The sequence below is a fragment of the Zootoca vivipara genome, chromosome Z, assembly GCF_963506605.1.
Source record: "Zootoca vivipara chromosome Z, rZooViv1.1, whole genome shotgun sequence".
In the NCBI taxonomy this organism is placed as follows: Eukaryota; Metazoa; Chordata; class Lepidosauria; order Squamata; family Lacertidae; genus Zootoca; species Zootoca vivipara.
The window spans coordinates 1,914,453-1,933,724 of record NC_083294.1 but is presented as its reverse complement, the minus strand read 5'-3'; the positions used below and the strand labels follow the sequence as shown (position 1 = coordinate 1,933,724).

The following is a 19,272-nucleotide window of genomic DNA, read 5'->3' as shown; positions in this document are numbered from 1 at the left end:
GCACTTAGCATGGTATTCTTTTAAATCTGAGAAATGGTCTTTCGCAAGCACTTCTGAGCATTGAAAGGAAGCCTGGCATTTGACTAGTTTTTTCCCCCTACTAGGGCTTCTTGACCCATTAATGCATCAGCTCACATGACCAATAGGTATGATGTGTGTTGTAGTCCAGCAACATCTGGAGGGCCACGGTTTCCCTATCCTTGCCTAAAGGTTATGTTCCTTGAAGGTTCTGAGGGAAGGGACTGCTCTTGTGAGAAATTATTCTTATTTCAAACTGATATGGTTGTACATCTTAACTGGAGTTCTTTCTACTCTGCACCCCAAAATGGAGAGCTTCACTCAACATATTTATCCACTTTCCCTCTTTTTCTTTTTCTATAATATTTTTATTAGTTTTCAGTTACAATAATCCAATAATAGCCTCATTATAACAATGCCAAATTATAATACAGTTACTACTCCCAATCGTTCAGATGCCAAATCGTATAATTTAAGTGGCCTCCTGCGTGCTAGAATTGGTTTGATGATTTACTTTATTTCTGCATTCCAAAATCTTACTCATCTCAATTACACTCCAGTCAAAATAACAATTCCTTATAAATCTATAGGCAAAGCATTCAATCTATATTCTTATTCTTCCTGTGTGTGACAATTATTCTGTCCGTGGCATTCTTCCTGTCCTTATAAAATATAATGTCTATCTTTTCCCAGGCATTGCTGCCTCTCCATCATGCCTTGAGCAGAGCTAATATCCCATTGTTGCTATTTATTCACTTTTTCAAAGCATTTGCACTTGTGGGTACTGGATTGCAGAGAGAATGGAGGGCATGTGGATTAAAATGTAGATTACTAGGTGTGGGGGAGAAGGTAGTAGCCAAGGATGAAAGAGCTGTGATGACCTTTGAAGTTGCAATCCATGGCATTCAATCCCAGTGTCTGTTCTATAGCCATGAGTGCTAGAAACTTGGAAGCTTGAAAAAGGAAAGCTATTTTTAACCCATTTCCTTATGAAGATTTTCCCTTGTGCTTAAGTAGGGGAAAAAAATGCAATTCTGGCTATTCTCTCTCTCTTGCCACCCCCCCCAATAGATATGTTAACCCTTTGTCTATAATCCATGAGCCAAATTAAAAGGCACTGTAGAAGCATGGAAATCCTCTTGTGGACTTCTGGGATGGGGAGGGAGGGAGGGAGGGAGGGAGGGAGGGAGGGAGGGAGGGAGGGAGGGAGGGAAGGAAGGAAGGAAGGAAGGAAGGAAGGAAGGAAGGAAGGAAGGAAGGAAGGAAGAAAAGTGGCAAGGGATTTCAGTGTTTACCATAACCATTTGTTTGATTCTCTTGCCAGTTTGCAAACCAGCCAGGAATCCCAGATGCCACTCAACAGCTGCAAATGGCACTGGAAGAAAGAGCAAACCTAGAAACACAAATTTCCCAGGTAGGTCCCTCTGCCATGGGTTTTGGGCTGTGGGCTTCACAGAAGAGTCCCTTAGCTTCATTCCCAGGAAGGGTGTTTTCTTTATTCACAATATTTGGCTTATGCTTTCTTTTTTCTCTTTGCTTGCTGGGCAGATGTCTGAGTCGATCCAGCAACTGCAGACTGAACGGGATCAGTATGTCCAAAAGCTGAAAGAGGAAGGGGGAATCTGGCAGCAACGAGTACAGTTGCTTTCTGACCAGGTAAGGACAGCTTCTCTTGCACTAAATAGCAGGCAGATATCTTTCTGGTAATATAACAATGGAGAGATTTACTTTCTGCATGAAAGGCATGGAAGGATAGCAACACTAGTCTTCCCTTTCCAATTCCTGTGGTGTAGGTCCAGGCTCTGGCAGAAGAAAAGGACCTGAGTACAACTCGAATTCAGGAGCTGGAAGCCAATCTGTCGGAGCTGATCAGCAGCCAGGCTGGTAAGGTTCAGTGTTCAGAAACTGCAGCTTAAAGCAAGGCCTTCTTGCATACTTTGCCATTCCCTTTTCCCCTAAACATACTCTGTTCCACACAAGCTCACCTGTTCAATCCCGTCTTTTTACTCCGTGCTGTAGCACAGTGCTATGCAAAAGTTCCGATGTTCAATTCCTAGCTACTCCTTTATACATACATATACAGTGGTATCTCGGTTTTTGAACATAATTTAATACAGAAAATTGAGAAAAATAACATATACACTCAGCGGAAGCCATTCTACTTCCAAGGCACATTTGAAAACCAAAACGTTCATCCATGGAGATGTTCGAAAACCAAGGTACCACTGTATATGGATCTGGTTGCAGGTGATAGGAAAGACCCAAGAACCTGGTGAGCTGCTGCTGATTAAAGTAGATAGTACTGAGCTAGCTGGATCAATTGTTTAAATAAGGCCATTAACCATGCCTTCTATTATGTTGCTCCAATTTCCGTCTATTATGTTGGTGCAATTTCCCCCATCTTATCAGTCAGAGGCTCTCCTCTTAATTCTTTTGCAGAGGATTGACCAACATTTCTCTCCCCCCACATTCTATTCTTAAGTGTACACCTTAAGATGCCAAGTGTGCCTGCAGCAAATGTGTTTACACCTGCATGTATCCTGTAGACACACATGTGTTAGAGCACCTTGATTTGTCCATGCTTCCTGTGGAGTGAACACTCCATGGCAGATTTGGGCTTGCCTTTTGTTTAAGGCAGTGTTGGCCGAACCTAGCCTTCCAACTGTTTTTGGACTACAACTCCCATCATCCCTAGTTAACAGGACCCAGTGGTCAGGTATGATGGGAATTGTAGACCCAAAACAGCTGGAGGGCCAAGTTTGGCCATCACTGGTTTAAGGCAACAAAAGGGACCTTTTGGTCAAGCAAATTCTCCGCCCTTTTATGGTTATTCTTGAACAACAACATGGCCTGACTACCAAGTTTATGTGTGTTAAATTTGAGTGTGCCACAATCACATAGAAGTGTGGAAACACAAACTGTGACAATACTAAATGTATATGCAACCTGAAGACTTCACATATACAATGTATCTGAAAAGGCAAGTAAGATTCAGGAAGAGCAATGTTCAAAATATCAAAAGTCCAATATAAAGTGCCAAAAGTCCAATAATAAAGTGCTACAATGTATCATGTGTCCTCGTCTGTTTTCCGACGGGCGGCTAGCTTCTTCCCCGTTTCACTGGTATAGTTTCCTCAGGGGACGGACTTTATCTTGGATAACAAATTATTATAATGCACTGTAAGCGTTTATACCTTTTAAAACAGTATACAAAAATATCTAAAGTTACTTACCTAAAAATTCATATATTAAGGCTTAACAAGGCTGAAGAAGCTCACAGACCTCAAGGGTTGGCAAGATTAAATTCAACAGTTACTTGCAAGGTTAAATACAATGTTTTTTCAAATCATACAATCATCACAGGAAATATATAAACTTACAACACAATCTTAAAGATTCAATAGATCTCATGAGTATCCTGAAAGTATTCACCACCATACCATTGAAATGCCCTCACTTACAAAAAAAGCACTAAATTCTGCTTGAAGATTTAGACCTGCCGGGGCTAGTGATCCAAATCTATGTACAGTATCTATCTATTCTGAGTCTTACTTGCCTTTTCAGATACATTGTATATATGAAGTCTTCTGGTTGCATATACATTTAGTATTTTCACGGTTTGTTTGTGTTTCCATTATTCTGATATTACTACTGTGCTGTCTGTTATTGCTGCTACAATCACATAGAAAGCTGAGGTCCAATTTAAGGGGCAAAGGGAGCTGACCCAGCCCCGCCCCTTTAAAGTGCTCTACATTTGGCCAGGCTCACTTCCATTATCAGCGCATAAACAATGGGGGGAAAGTGCCTGAGTTGTGTGTGCTGGGGGGGGGGGGAGTAAGCCACTGCTTTTACTCCTGAAGTTGGCCATGAACAGTCTCCCTCTCTGACTTGACCTCCTAGTAGTGAAGCCCCTGGAAAGTGATCCTGCCCCCCATTTGGGGCCCACAGAAGCTGAGCTGCGCTTGCAAGAAGAGCTCATTCGGTTACAGGAGGAGAAGGAGGAGCTTCGTGGGCAGTGCCAAGCCCAGATGCGGGACAATGAGCAGCTGAGCCGCCTCAATCAGGAGCAGGAGGAGCAGCTGCAGGAGTTGGAAAAGACAGTACAGCGCTACAGTGAGGAGACTGTGGACAGGCAGCAGATCCTGGAGAACATGCAGAGTGACAAGGCAACCATCAGCCGAGCCATGACTCAGAACCGGGAGCTCAAGGAGCAGCTGGCAGAGCTGCAGAATGGCTTTGTCAAACTGGTATGTTCCTCCTTGTGGTGAGAGGTAGTGGCCCCCTTTGCTGTCCAGCCGGAAACTTCCAGTGCTAGGGATGTTTGAACTCTAGAAGGAAGCCATCGAGCACCAAGGGAACCCTTGTAGATTGTTGCAAAGGTTCTCTTTCCTCCACTGTTTCACTCTCCCTTGGTTGTTTTTGTTCCCTGTTTGTCTTGAGGAAACAGTGTCTTTTTCTTGGTCCCGTAATGGTCAACAATTTCAGTCCCATTTTGTTTCTGGCTAATGCTGACTGCCTACATGTTGCCTGAAATCTCTGCTGTATCTAAAAACCAATCTTATCGCCCTAATTGGCTACAGAGGGAGACTTGAAATGACTTGCTCACAGACCTGTGTATTTATGCATTAAATGAAGTAGCCTTCTGTTTGGAGAGCAGTGGTTGCCCCCTGTTCCGAGTACAACACACGTAAACCTTCAGGTTTTCTGAAGCTTTTCCTATGTATGTTGCTAAATGTGGACACTTTGTCTCTGAAGCTCAAAACAAGTATGCTAAAATATTTTAGCTAGCTGTACCCGGGTTTCATAATAAGTCATACACGTGTGTAGTTTTAATATAGGAAGTGCATAAAGGACCTTTTAGTTTGCAGACAAGTATCTGAACCACAGAGTCTAGGGCTTGCTGATCAGAAGGTCAGCGGTTCGAATCCCTGCGACGGGGTGAGCTCCCGTTGCTTGGTCCCTGCTCCTGCCCACCTAGGAGTTCATAAGCACATCAAAGTGCAAGTAGATAAATAGGTACCGCTCCGGTGGGAAGGTAAACGGTGTTTCTGTGCACTGCTCTGGTTCGCCAGAAGCGGCTTAGTCATGCTGGCCACATGACCTGGAAGCTGTATGCCGGCTTCCTCGGCCAGTAATGCAAGATGAGCGCCGCAACCCCAGAGTCTGTCACAACTGGATCTAATGGTCAGGGGTCCCTTTACCTATCTGAACCTTATAGTTTCAGGGAGAGAGGGAGGAGCTTAAATGTTAGCAGTTTAATGGCTCAGAAAGCAGAGGAGTTGTGGGTGGTGCTTCTGTTAACCAGGGTGAAACTTCTGCACAACTCCCTGGCCTAAAAAGCCTCTGTTAAAATACTTTTATACTTAGTCCAATGCTCTTAAGGCTCTTTTCCTTTCCCCCATGGTTTCCTTCTCCTTCATCACCTATCCCCTATTTTAGGTTGCTCCCAAGCCATTATGATTTCTGACAGGGATGCAGAAGGTTCCATAACAATAGGCTGATACGTACTTCACGACTACTGGGGAGATTTGTAGTGCTGCCTCATTTGGCTGCCTTATGTCTTCACAGACCAATGAGAACATGGAGGTGACGAGTGCCTTGCAGTCAGAGCAGCATGTGAAGAAAGAGTTGGCCAAGAAGATTGGAGAGCTGCAAGAGAAGCTGGCTGAGCTCAAGGAGACGGTAATGCTCTGGCTGGGGTACCACTGTAATTGAAGGGAGCCAGTAATAGGGCATGTGGGGCCGGGGCAAAGGCAGTAGCCTATGGGTGGCACAAAGCAGTGGGGTGAGGTCTTCTCCTTGCATACATTTCCTCAAGTGTTGAGCTGTTGTCCTTGAGACTGTCTTAGGAAATTACTCTTGCAGTTCCTGAGGTTAGGCTACATAGTTTAACCATCTGACTGAAATGAAGAATAGTGTCGGAAGAGCTTCTCTACCCAGCAGAATTCAGAGCAGCCTGGCTTGAGTGGAAGAGAGATGTTCACTCCTCTTGAAATAATTTTGGTTTTTCAAATCCAGTCTGTGGTGTCTGAAGGATTCCAAAATGTTTGTATTCTGATTCCAAAGATCTGCCAGTTTCTTTACCTGCCTTCTAGTTCTTCACTAGTTGTCTCCCCCACACAAACAGCGGTTTGGTGTTAGCAAACCATAGTTTTCATAGTTTCAAATCCTTTGAATACATCCTAGCATTATGTGGCCAGGGAGAGAAGCATATGGGAATTTATAGAAGTTATACCAAAAATTATAGGCAGGGCCAGATCTAGTCTTTGTCTCTCACTGGGGAAGGAAGCCAATGGTTCTCCCTTAGCATTTTTCTCCTGGTAGGATGCTCTTTTTAAAAAGAGATAGAAGGGATGTAACAATATGGAAGAACCACCAGGGGCAGCCTGCATGTGTTTCCTGGGAGACGTCTTAAGGAGGTTCTGCATAAACTTTACTTAAACAAAACTTAAAGTTGCCTGAGTTGCAGTAATCAGTCTTGCAGTCTTAAAAACATAGATGTGGTTCCTGCCAGGAGATGACATGACTGGGGAGAAGTGCATGGACAGGACAAGGGGTCGGCCCCCTCCCCTGCTGTATAGTATTAGATCTAGAGCCTGGGTTAGATCCTGCTACCATCACATCTGGTTGTACCTGTAGCCAGTTCTGTACATAGTCACATTTACTGCTGGGGTATAGAGCTGGGCAATGTCTGGTTTTCAGGATCATGATATATCAACAGCTAAACATTGTGATATACCGATATAGAACGCTGTCTGAAATAAGGCTGGAACTCTGAAGAGACAAACCGGGTAATCTCCTGGCAATTGCTACTACATAGGGAGTCTAAAACTTACAAAATTTAACTTCTCTTTAACATACTGCTACAACTGTTAATTTATAGTACAGGTAATTTTTAAACTAGCACATTTTCTCAAAAATTAAAGCTGTAGAAATTAGTAGCATAGATATTAAAAGTAATGTGAGAAAATGTTCCCTAAAAGACATGAGGGAGACACAGAACGGGAGAAGGGAGGAAGGATGCTTAAACAAGAGGGCAAGGTTTATTTTCATTTTCTTTAAGTCAGAAGTAAAGAACCCAGTTTATTTTTCCACGGGCCAAGCAGCAGCTTCCAAGAGAGCCCCAGCTGAGGGCAGCAGCAGTTCAAATGGCAGGGCCAGGCAGCAACTTGGGGGGTGGTCCTGGGGAGGCGAGGCCGAAAGGGCTTCCTGCTTTTGTGAGGACCCCGGTATGGCTCAGGTGTCAGGGTCTTGTGGGCAGGCAGAGATAGCCCAAAGAAAGAGGAAGGAAGGAAGGGGAAAGGGACTCCCAGCAAGAAGCTTGGAGCTGGCTCGGACTGGGTCTCCCTCAACCACCTAGCAGCCTGGCGCCTGCACTTAAAACAAGAAGCTCATGAGGAAAGTTCCCGGGTAGGCTGCTTTCTTCAGCAGCTGCTCTTGTGATTCATTGCAGGAGACAGAGGAGAGTTGAGGGGCAGCAGGAATGGGGAGAGGAGCAATGACCGAATTCACGGTTTTTCCCACATCGTGATTTTTGCATAGCACATGCACACCTTGTGATTCACGATATTTCACCACATCAAATGTTATGAAACCATTGCCACGAGGTGGACTTCAGACTGGTTTTGGACAATATTGATACATTGTCAAGCCCTACTGAGGTGGGGGAGAGAAGGGGGATTGTGTGTTACATGTATGGAGAGAGAGAGAGAGCACCACCTCTGGACTGCTGCTTTGGTAACCAGCTTATTTCCCTCCCCATCGTAGGAGGCTCAGAAAACACAGGAGGCTCAAGCCCTTCAGGAGCAGCGGGATCAGTATTATAACCACCTCCAGCAGTACACTGCAGCATACCAGCAACTAGCCACAGAGAAAGAGGAGTTGCACAAGCAATATCTTCTTCAGACGCAGCTCATGGATCGGTTGCAGCACGAAGAAGTCCAGGGCAAGGTGGCTGTGGAGATGCATTTCAAGGAGCTGCAGGAAGCCAAGGTAAGAGTTGGAGCTTGGGAGGACTGCTAAGAAGGGCTGTGGAGGTTAAAACTGATTAGGTCCAGGAGGATTCGGTCTTCATCTGAAACCTGCTTGGTCCTGGGCTGCAGCTGCCCAGGTCATCTGAATCATGCACCAAGTGAAAAACAATTCAATGCTAGGAATAATTAATGCTGACATGCATACATTTGCGTGGTATTGCATAATTCTAATGGTGCAATTGGGCCTTTGCCAGCTTTGAGTGAGAGCTTGGGTGTGGTATGCAAGGTGACAAGTGCCTGAGGTAGGAGCTGATGTACTGGAAATCCCAACTCTGGTGGTTGGATGTTGGAATGAGAAGGGCTTTCCAAATGTTTGTTTTTCCGGTTCTGGGTCAGTAGTTGTAGTAGAAGGGAATCACACGAAGCCTTTGTGTTGTGTTGGGTCAGCGTGCTTTTGTGGAAGAAGCAGCCAAAACATCTGCCTCTTTCTTGAAGGAAAGCCTGGAGATGATTTCTAAAGAAAACAAGGAGCTGCAGGCTCAGGTCAGCCAGCTCATGGCAGAACTAGATGCAAGGATGCTTCCCAGGGTTCAAGGTGAGTTGTCTTTTCCATTAGCGGGGACACAGGGGGGCTGATCCTAGCAGGATGTTCTAACTCCTCTCTGCTGTCTTCCCTTGCTCACAGGGGATGGAGTGGAAACCGAAGAGACTGTAGAAGAGCTGAAGACTCCTGCCCTTACCATCCCAGATAATTTTGAAAGTAGAGAGGAAATGGTGAGTGCCTGGCAAGTCTTTGTGGTTTTACATGAGTGCTTCAGGAGGTGAGGGGAATAGGAAGGGCGGGCAGGGAATAACTTGGAAGCTCAGAGATGCAGCAGCCCTGAAGTTCTGTTCAAAGACTTTATGTTGAATACTGCTAGCTTCCTAGAGATGTGTTGCATTTCTAGATTTATCTTCCCTTACATTAAACATAGATTAATTTCCCCATGCTTTTAAATTGGATTATTTCTCAGCCTAGGCTTTTATCCTGCTCCTGTCCCACATTCTTCCCACCCCCCTTGTGTGCCTCCAAGCAAGCCAGAGCAAGTAAACATTGGACTCCCAACTAGTTTCCCACTTCAGTACTGGCTGGTTCCAGACAGGTTAGCTTCAGAGACAAAAAGGGCCCCTATAGACTATTTTCACATGTAATGTGTCTCAGCAGGCTTGCAGAACTTTATCAATTGGGTGTGTTTTTTGACTGTCAACTTGGCAAAGTCCCTAAAGCAAGAGATGCTGAATTTACTGAAATCATTCTGAATGCAAATGCAAACAGGCACATTCAGGGGGCTCTAGTTTTGGGGCTTATGACAATGCCTCAGCATTACCAATCCTTACAACCCAGGCACTTCCATTTTTACTGGCCCATCTAGATGACAAAGACCAGTGCAAACTTTCCAGTCTCTGCAGCCAGCTTCTTATAGTATCTTATTGAATATGTCACTGCCTCTTTCCCCAGCATACAGCAGGTACACTCTGCATTACAGGACCATCCTGAGAATGTGCTGAATTCTTGGAAAGAGTAGTCCTGGAGTTTCAGAATTGGGTAGCATTATGAAGCCAACAGTTTTGAATTGAAACAAAATAAAAAAATTCCTTCTAGTAGCACCTTAGAGACCAACTAAGTTTGTCATTGGTATGAGCTTTCGTGTGCATGCACACGGAAGTCTGTTGGCAGACCAACACGGCTACTACCTGTAACTAGTTTTGAATTGCTATTAGTTGTATCTTAGTACTGTATAGTGATTTTTGTGCTTTCAAAAGACCCTCTCCACCTCAAGAAAAGACCTGGAGCATATTTTTTCCAACACTAAGCCAAAGTTTTAGAGCATAGGTATAATGAAGGGTAAATGTGAGGGTGACTGATGAAATGAGCTACAGGCAAAAAGGAACCTTCCTAAATTCTTTCTAACCCCCTTGCAACATGTTAGCATTCATTTGATTGTGCACTTATTTCTCTCTTTAAAACAGCTATAATTCTTCATATGGTCCCCAGGATATATTTATATATTTTTTACATTTAACAACACCCTTATGCTAAACTTCAGCATATGGAATTGCATCTTAGGTAGCTTTCTTGACATCGGTTATGTCCGAAGCGGAGACTGAGCGAGAGGAGATGAGGCAGCAACTGTCTGAGCAGAGGAGGCAATGCAGAGGCCTCCTGAAGCAGATTGCCATACTGAGGAAGGAGCAGCAGCTGCATGTTGCATCTGGGGGAGGTAAGCGTGCTCCTGTGTGTGGATGTGCATATTCAGGTGTCTATTTGGATACCAGCCAAGTTGGACTAAAAGGCCATTCCTTCTGCAGTCTCTTAATCAAATTACCTGATCCTTTTCAGATTCTGCTGCAGATTCTGTTCCAGGTGAGGTTCACGAAGCCTTAAAAAGTGCCATGGAGAAGCTACAGGTGCGTGTTTAATGCTTTTGGCTACAAACCCAGACAAATAGCACATGTGCTAGTTAATGCAATACATCTTTCAGCACTTTATGAGCATGTTCCTGTGAAGGTCCCATCACTGATGAAGAGCCTTTGCCATTCTTCCTTTGCCTATTGAGCTGTGTGATGTTGGATGGACCAGTTTTCTCTTTATCAGCCACAGGGTCATGTTACTGGCTTAGCTGTCTTTGTACTGTAAGACTTCCAAACAGCTATAGTAGTTCCTCCATTCCCCAAGATCACTATAATAATTAGCACTTAATCAGATCTTCACCATGTAGGTTCTCTTCTCTCTCCCTGCCCCAATCTTTTGTGGGGGTGAGTGACTAGTGATGCTGTTTTGGAATCAGAAGATGCTTTGTGGAAGAATCAAGCGAAACAGAGGCTCTGCTTCCTAACCACGCTTTGTTTATTGTTGATACACCTCACTGCATTTTGAGTGTATATGTTCTTAAGGGATCTGATCTGAAAATCTTTAGTGTTCTAGTGACTTCCTCCCTTGGAGAGCAGCCACAAGCTTTTCCTCCTAGGCAGTCAGACCTGCCTGGCTTCTGCTGCTTTCTTTTCTAGAAATAAGATCATTTTACCTTCCAAGGGAATGGTGCCTATCTCCTGCCTATCAGTGAGAAGCTGCCCCTTGTGCTGATTATTACTGTGGTAGTGCTGGCTGCTGTGCTGGGAGGGTTTGGGTTTCTTCTTCCACATGGTCTCCCTAACATCTTCAATGGTGACTGGCTGTTGTGCTTTCTAGTCTCGATTCACAGACCTGATGCATGAGAGGGCAGAGCTGAAGGACCGGGTGGAAGAGCTGGAACATCGTTGCATACAGTTGTCTGGAGAAACGGACACTATAGGTGAGATGAATTCAGTGCCCCACTCCACATTTCACTGAGATGTCTGGGGAAATGTGACTAACAGACTAACACTTTCATTATGTGGAATTCTCTCATAGGATCCCAAAGACCTTTTCTTTTCATTTTAAAAATCTCAGTTCTCACAATGCAGGCAATCTCCACTGGTTAGGAATTACTACTCATCACCCACCTTTCCAAACCATTTTACCTTGTGTATGTAACAACCACAGAAACAACCAAATAAAGGTCTTGGGAGCAGACCTACAGAGTATGTAGGAAGCAGCTGGTATGGACCATACTAGTCCCTATCTGGTCTGCTCTCTCAGCCAGCAAAAGTGGGTGCTGTTTGCCTGTGTCAGTTTGCTTATCCTGTAAGATACCTGCCTGCATGTCAGAAAGTGTGCTGATTACAGTGTAGGGTTCGCTGAGTGAAAACACCTAGACTGTGGATGTGGTCCAGAGCCTTTCCTTATTATAACAGGAGGCCCTGCCATAGGCAGGCAGGCAGGGTCATCCCCAAAGGGGACAACACCTAAGGTGTCACCACTTTGGGAAGCCACAGGGTAAGAGGAGCTCACCTCTTGTCAGCCAGGATACGCAGGGCCAATACTCTGGGACCCGGCATGTGGCCCTCACCCATGATGAGAATCTGGTTGAGGGGAAGTTTGGTTTGGCGTGGTTTCCCTCAAGTGAGAGGCAGAAAGAGAGTGGTTGTGGATTCACCATCTTCCTCCTGATGGTGTGGTATGCACATACTATTGGACCTTAAGTTTACTATCTTTGGCCTGAATCTCTCAGTTGTGATAGATGATGGGTGCCTGAGTGTGCAGTAGCAGGGAGTTATTAAAATGCTGTCCAATCTCAGTGGTCGTGGGCAGAGGAAGATACCATTCTAGTACCAAGGCCTAGATGTTTAATCTGTGTTCCTCATTCGAGTCCTCTTCTTTGGAAAGTACTAGTAGCGTATCCACTGAGCCCTCTGGTTTGGTGATGCTGTTATTGAATGCCAGGTTGGTCTGTAATAAGACCATGTTCATCCACCATAGATGAACAGACTGATCTTACCTGCATTACTGAGACTTGGGTGAGTGAACTGGGTGAACCTGACCTTACCCAGCTATGCCCACCTGGGTACATGGTACTAGGCTATACTACCAGGTGGCTGAGGGGGAGGTGTTGATACTGTCCATAAAAACATCATCTCCTTGACCAGAAAACGTCTTGATGTTGGGACAGCCTTAGATGGTCTGTACCTGGTGTTGTTTATGAGAGACAGATTCAACTCGCTGTTGCTCTGCTGGCCACCCAGTTGCCCAGCAGCATCCCTGATCGGGCTGGCCAAGGTGAACTCTGGGGTGTTGGAGAACACCAGGGCAGTTGTCCTGGGTGTCTCCAGTAACCATTTGTAGCTACCATTGGGCCAGCTAGAGACTTCCATGGATCTATCTCAAATAGTCTTTGGTCTGACACAACATGCAGAGCATACTCTTGATACAGTCTTTGCCCCAAGTGATATGATAGACTGAGGATAAGGAGGAGTGCAGTCTACTTCCTTTTCATGGTGATATCTTTTTCCCATTATGTTTGGACTGACAATGGCCATCCCTCACTTAAGACTAGTGGGCCCACATGGATGGAAACAGATGTGTTCCTGAATGCTCTGTGGGATCTTCTGATGGAGAAAGCCCAGGTCTTGCTAGGGAACAGACAGCTGACATGATTGCTTCTGAATGTCCTCTCCGGCATTATGGAGCCTGTGAGGTCCCTTGGTCTTCTGAGGAGCTCCAGGCTATGAATCAAGGCAGAGAAAGACTGGCGTGCAAGTGGCACAACCCCACTCTGAAGCCAACCAAACACTGCTTGGAGCACATAATCATGCTTACTATGTGGCAGTGCAGGCTGCAAAAAAGGCTTATTTTGCAGCTTGCATTGCATCCTGTAGTAGCAGGATGGCAGAGATATTTATGCCCATCCCTCCTCCTTTCCCTTTTAGTTTCCACCAAAATAAAACATGTAAATAAGGAAATTGTGGAAAATCTTTAAACTTCAGAATTCTTGAGCTGATTGGTTTCATATGGCATTTTCTAGCTGAAAGTAAAAGGCAGAATACATACATTTAGCTGCATTGTGGTTTTTCATCTTTGTTCAATGTTTATAAAACCTTAGTAAGTTGCTGGTGGGAAACTTCCCTCTTCCAAAAGACCTACCTATTGTAACATGTGGATTCTGCTAGATTTCAGAACATACCAGAAGCTTTGCTTACCTTGTTTTTTTTTTCAAGGAGATGAGGTGGGGGAAACCCCATTTCATGGTTGCAGGTATAGTAAGCATGTATATGTAAGGATGAATGTGGAGCTTTCAGCACCAGCCTTTGAACAGACTTGATAAGACTCACTTCTGCCTCCTGTGTTTTAGGTGAGTACATTGCCTTGTACCAGAGTCAGAGGGCTATCCTAAAGCAGCGTCACCGGGAGAAAGAGGAGTACATCAGCCGACTGGCCCAGGACAAGGAGGAAATGAAGGTGAGCAAGGGATCTCCTCCCTTCCCACCAAAGGGCTCTCTCTGACACAGTACCGGAAGGGTGTAAACAGGGTTGGTTGGGGTATTGTGAGTTTCACACTGTTAATGAGGGCACCAACCACCCTTCGCTCCTGCACCTGGACTGCAGTGCTTACTGAAGCAGATCTCTGATTGAAGGAGGGTCCACTGTCTTTATTTACAGTGCCCTGGCACACTGGAAGAAGACCCTCAGGCAGAGTCTGGCTCATCCCATTTAAACTGGTCCGCTGAGCTCTGGGCATCTGTTGTTGTTTGTTGTTGTTGTAATCTGTGACCTTCCTGAACACCTCTGTCTGCCTGCATGCACAAAGCCACTTCCACTGCTTACAAAAATGTTTCTAAAATTACTTGGAGAGCTTTAAAAGAGGAGTAGACAAATTCATGGAGGACAATACTATCAATGGCTATTAGTCATGATGGCTGTGTTCTGCCTCCACAGATGGAGGTGGTATGCCCCCTAAGTGACAGTTGTTGGGGATTGCAAGTGGGGAGGAAACACTTGCACTCAGGTCCTACTTTGGTCCTTCCCACAGGCATCTGGTTGGCCGCTGTGAGAACAGGACCCATCCAGCAGTCCCTTCTTGTGTTCTTATATGTGTCCTGTACATAGATAACAGAAGACAAAGGGGAAGGAGACACTTGTGCTGGATAAGAAGGGTGATTCAGAATCGTGCACCTCAGATGGAAATAAAACATAGTTGACTTTCCTTAGTCAGTTACACAGTAAATTAAGGTAGAATAAAGACATAGTGGTGGTACAAGCCTGGGTCGAAGGGGAAGAGGACACCTCCAATGTTGCTGCTTTAGCTCTAAAGAAAGTAATGTATCTGGAAACTTACTTCTGGGAGCACCAAGGTTAAAAGTCTTTGCAAATCAATGTTCATGCCTTTGTGCTCCTGGTGGTGCTAACCCACTTGGTCCATTATGCCAACACAGGAGAGGGTGATGTTGGAAGAGAACAAAGGAGAACAGTGACAATGAGCATGTGCAAAGCAGAGGCGATATAGATGAGCAGAAAAATTAAGGACTTTGAGGACTAGAAACCTGAATGCTTTAAAAGCTGCCAGGAACCAATTCCAGGGACACTGGAAGAAGAAAACCTGTTCATTGTAATGGGAGGTGGTATGGTGCATGTGGGACACACAGGTGGCTCTTGGTGATTCTGTTTCCTTCTTTATACTGCTCCACTGCAGATGAAGTTACTGGAGCTCCAGGAGTTGGTGATGCGCCTAGTTGGTGAGAAGAACGAATGGTATATAAAATACATGGAGATGGCTCAAAATGTGGATCCCCAGTCTGGACCCAAGAGTGAAGCTGCTCTTACAGCAGTGAGGCATGTTGAGCTGAATGCTGCTGATGGTGAAGGTGAGCAGTGGTCATAACCAGTGAGGGAAATAGCTGCTGTGTCTTCATGGGGAGTTCTAAGCATAATTTCAGTGTCTTGGTTTAGCCCCAGAATTTGAGAAGTATCAGTAAATGTCTCTGTTTTTGAACTTTCCGCTCTCCACAAGCAACAGAAACCATCTACCACACACTAGGGTTGAGGAGAGTTTTATAGGTTTTGTGTGTGAGACTTCCAGGAAAACCTGAGACCAAAGATTTCTCTCTAGAAGTTAAACAGTGTCTGCTATCTTTCCTCCTAGGATTGCGAGAAGTGAGTTTGGCAGATGAGCCAGAACTGGAATCCACAGCTTCACAATCCCACCCATCACACACTGACAACAAAGCTCCCCAGCCTGCTTCGCAAGACCCCACCGCCAAGCAGATCATGCATCTTCTACGTGAAATTCAAAACCCCCGGGACAGGCTGGGCTCCCTCTTGCAGAACCCCTGCATTCCCTTTTTCTATCGAGCTGATGAGAATGACGAAGTCAAGATCATGGTGGTGTAACTTGGCATGGAACCTGCAAGGACGTAAAAGTGCCCCGTGTTTTCTGTCCTGTAATCCTTGGTTGCAGCAAGTGTCACACATGATGGTTGAGCTCAGTGGAATTTGAGTGCCAGGCATCCTGAGCTAGTGTTCCCCTTTTGCTCTTCCTGAGCAGATAATGTAGGGTTGTTATGTGAAGTTCAGGAGAAGACTGGTTCTCCTGGCTTCTGCTTCAGGCAGCCAGCCAGTTTCCTCAGTCAGTGACTTTTGTTCCATTTGTCATTGTAGCCATCAGCTCAGCACCTTTCTGCTAATTTATTCCAGGTTTAGATGGTTTGGATCCTCTTTTCCCCTTACCATAGATCTCTGGTTGTGGTTTTTTTTGCTTTATTGCACAGTTGGCCTCCTGCCCAAATTTAACAACCACCATAATCTCTAGCCCTCCCTAAAACAGAGAGTTCTGCAAAACATTTTCCTTTTTGTCTAATGAAATGGGACAGGCAGCTCGGGGGGGGGGAGAATCTGTCTCCTGTTACCATTTTGGGGTTGGCTTCTGGCTTGTTGGTGCAGATGATCTGAGGATGGGATGGAAATGTGGCTGCACTTTTGAAGGTGACATAGTTTGCTGTCTCTGTTGGATGGTTTTAATTTTTTTTAAGATGGGGAAACCTCTGTCCCCTCTTCTTTTTTTTAAGGAAATCACTGAAAAAAAATACTTTTATGTTGATATCTGGAATTTCAACTACCTTTAATTGGGTCTCCTTTCTTCCTGGTTGGGCAGTGAATTATTTTAACAGTGAGCAAGGTTGTTTGATATAATTTCCTGTGGACCCTATGCAGGAGGATGTATATCATATGTTGAGTGAAAAAGGCATTCAGAGCAGGTGCATGAGGGAGGGACAAAGATTTGCCCCATGTCTAGCTTGAATCCTACCTAGGAGGCAATCTATGTGAGATAACTTTGTACATTTGCATACAGGCAGCAGAAGTAGCTGGCTGGTGACGTAGCTGCTTGTTTGTGATCAGGGTCCTTCCTGGAGGTGAAAGTTGCTAGCAAGGTGGATGGGTATTGCTGCTGCATTGCACCTCCTTGTAAGTCATTCTGCCAGTCGCTTGCATAATAGATTGTTGTATTTTCATCAGAGCCTTTCTTTCCAGTAGAACCTGCTACAAAAAGTCCACCCAAAGGAAAAGCACACAGGGAAGCTTCTTAAATTGTAAGCTTCATCCTTCACCAGTTTTTCAGGAGAGCACGATTGTAGACTTAAATCACTGCACTCTTCCAGGAGATTGGCACAGCTGTGATGTCAGTGTTACTCCCTCAGTGCATTGTGTTGGCACTACAAAGTGGGCTTGTGAGCTCCTGTTTGCACGAATGTACATAGTGTATCTGTGTAACATTTTGTATATACCTTGAATAAAGAGGAGAAAAGTCTTTGGGCAGAATTTCGGGCTGCCAGAAGTCTTGTAATCTTGTATTTTAAAAAAAATTAAATTCATTGGTGGGAGCCAGGAATGTGATTTAATATGGAACATTGTGAAATATTTATTGGGTGTCTGGTTTCTGGGAATGTGAAAGGAAAACCTTTATTACAGAGAACTTGCATTCTATTGCAAAGATAATTTAATCCTGTTACAAATTCGTTCTTTCTGAATAAACCTGTTCCACCTATAGCACACTGTGTGTGGTTCTTATGTTCTACAAAAGATTAACAGTTTCCCTTATTGTGCAGACATGATTGAGTTGTATGCATATTGCATTCTGTTTGTCCTTGCTGAAGGGACAGCCTTCTCCACTAGAGTGTACTTTTCCCCCAGGATGGGAAGAGAAAAAATCTAGCTGCTAGGGCTGGATAATGTATCAATATTGTCCAAAACCAGTCTGAAGTCCACCTTGTGGTAATGGTTTCATAGTATTTGATGTGGTGACATATCATGAATCACAATGTGTGCATGTGCTATACAAAAATCACAATGTGGGAAAAACCATGAGTTCGGTCATTGCTCCTCTCCCCATTCCTGCTGCCCCTCAACTCTCCTGTCTCCTGCAATGAATCACAAGAGCAGCTGCTGAAGAAAGCAGCCTCCCCGGGAACTTTCCTCATGAGCTTCTTGTTTTAAGTGCAGGCGCCAGGCTGCTAGGTGGTTGAGGGAGACCCAGTCCGAGCCAGCTCCAAGCTTCTTGCTGGGAGTCCCTTTCCCCTTCCTTCCTTCCTCTTTCCTTGGGCTATCTCTGCCTGCCCACAAGACCCTGACACCCGAGCCATGCCGGGGTCCTCACAAAAGCAGTAAGCCCTTTCCGCCTCGCCTCCCCAGGACCACCCCCAAGTTGCTGCCTGGCTCTGCCATTTGAACTGCTGCTGCCCTCAGCTGGGGCTCTCTTGGAAGCTGCTGCTAGGCCCGTGGAAAAATAAACTGGGTTTTTTACTTCTGACTTAAAGAAAATGAAAATAAACCTTGCCCTCTTGTTTAAGCATCCTTCCTCCCTTCTCCCGTTCTGTGTGTGTGTTTGTGTCTCCCTCATGTCTTTTAGGGAACATTTTCTCACATTACCTTTGATATCTATGCTACTAATTTCTACAGCTTTAATTTTTGAGAAAATGTGCTAATTTAAAAATTACCTGTACTATAAAATAACAGTTAAAGAAAAGTTAAATTTTGTAAGTTTTAGACCCCCTATGTAGTAGCAATTGCCAGGAGATTACCCAGTTTGTCTCTTCAGAGTTCAGCCTTATTTCAGACATTGTTCTGTATCGGTATATCGCAATGTTAAGCTGTTGATATATCACGATCCTGAAACCAGACATTGCCCAGCCCTCGTGCAGCCCTTTTCATTTCTGGCCTCTCTGAATGTTGGATGCTCATTTCAGTCTGTCGATCTCCACACCCTTTCAAGTAGCAGAACCTTCTCTCTTATCTAGAAGAGGGCATACAAGCCCTGCTTTTCCTGTAGGTACTTAATACTGTTTCCAGTCCACCATTCTGTTCTCGTTTTTACATAGTGCTATGCTATTTCAGCCACCCAAAAATCCTAACTGCACCTCTAGTGGTGGAGCCCCAGAATTGAATGAAAAGGTACAATGGATCCACTGTGCTTTATTGTAGTTCTAAAGATTGTTTCTGAGAAACAAAGTTGTCCTCTCCTCCAGCTGTGGGATTTTAGGGGCTTCCCTTTTGTTACCTCAGGAAAGCCATCCCTTATCTCACTTTAACCAACACCTGTCTCTCATGTGGAAGGGGTTTGTGAAGACGGAACAATCCTTCCCCCTGGACAGAAGCAGCGGGAGGGGAGGGGGATGCATGCATTTCCCTCGGGAACCGGGGTTCTGCTCTTTTGCTGCAAGTGTCTTGTGTCTCCTAAGGATGGAGGGCTCTGGGAACCTGCCGAGCCCTGCAGCTTCCTTCCCAGAGCCAGGCAGCTTGCTTGCCGCAGTGCACTGGAAGTTTCTCTGCACAGGGTGCTGACGCAAGGTGGTGCAAAATTGAGACGGTCCAGTTGGTGGCGCCAAATATTGGCCT

The 19,272-nt window shown here is 45.0% G+C and overlaps 1 protein-coding gene across 5 annotated transcripts in view; it reads left to right on the top strand.

Moving 5' to 3' along the window:
• The window catches only part of GOLGA2 (golgin A2), a 49,179-nt gene extending 31,752 nt beyond the window's left edge, over positions 1–17,427 (top strand). For all 5 annotated transcript variants that reach the window (XM_060270172.1, XM_035133354.2, XM_035133357.2 and 2 more), the window contains 14 exons: positions 1,343–1,432; positions 1,567–1,674; positions 1,812–1,902; positions 3,919–4,265; positions 5,587–5,700; positions 7,786–8,010; positions 8,487–8,586; positions 8,677–8,765; positions 10,099–10,252; positions 10,372–10,439; positions 11,221–11,323; positions 13,739–13,845; positions 15,077–15,248; positions 15,527–17,427. In XM_060270172.1, coding sequence (XP_060126155.1) covers positions 1,343–1,432; positions 1,567–1,674; positions 1,812–1,902; positions 3,919–4,265; positions 5,587–5,700; positions 7,786–8,010; positions 8,487–8,586; positions 8,677–8,765; positions 10,099–10,252; positions 10,372–10,439; positions 11,221–11,323; positions 13,739–13,845; positions 15,077–15,248; positions 15,527–15,774 — 2,016 coding nt within the window. In that variant the 3' untranslated portion in view covers positions 15,775–17,427. The remainder of the gene's footprint in view (positions 1–1,342; positions 1,433–1,566; positions 1,675–1,811; positions 1,903–3,918; positions 4,266–5,586; positions 5,701–7,785; positions 8,011–8,486; positions 8,587–8,676; positions 8,766–10,098; positions 10,253–10,371; positions 10,440–11,220; positions 11,324–13,738; positions 13,846–15,076; positions 15,249–15,526) is intronic.
• The last annotated feature ends 1,845 nt before the right edge of the window (positions 17,428–19,272 follow it).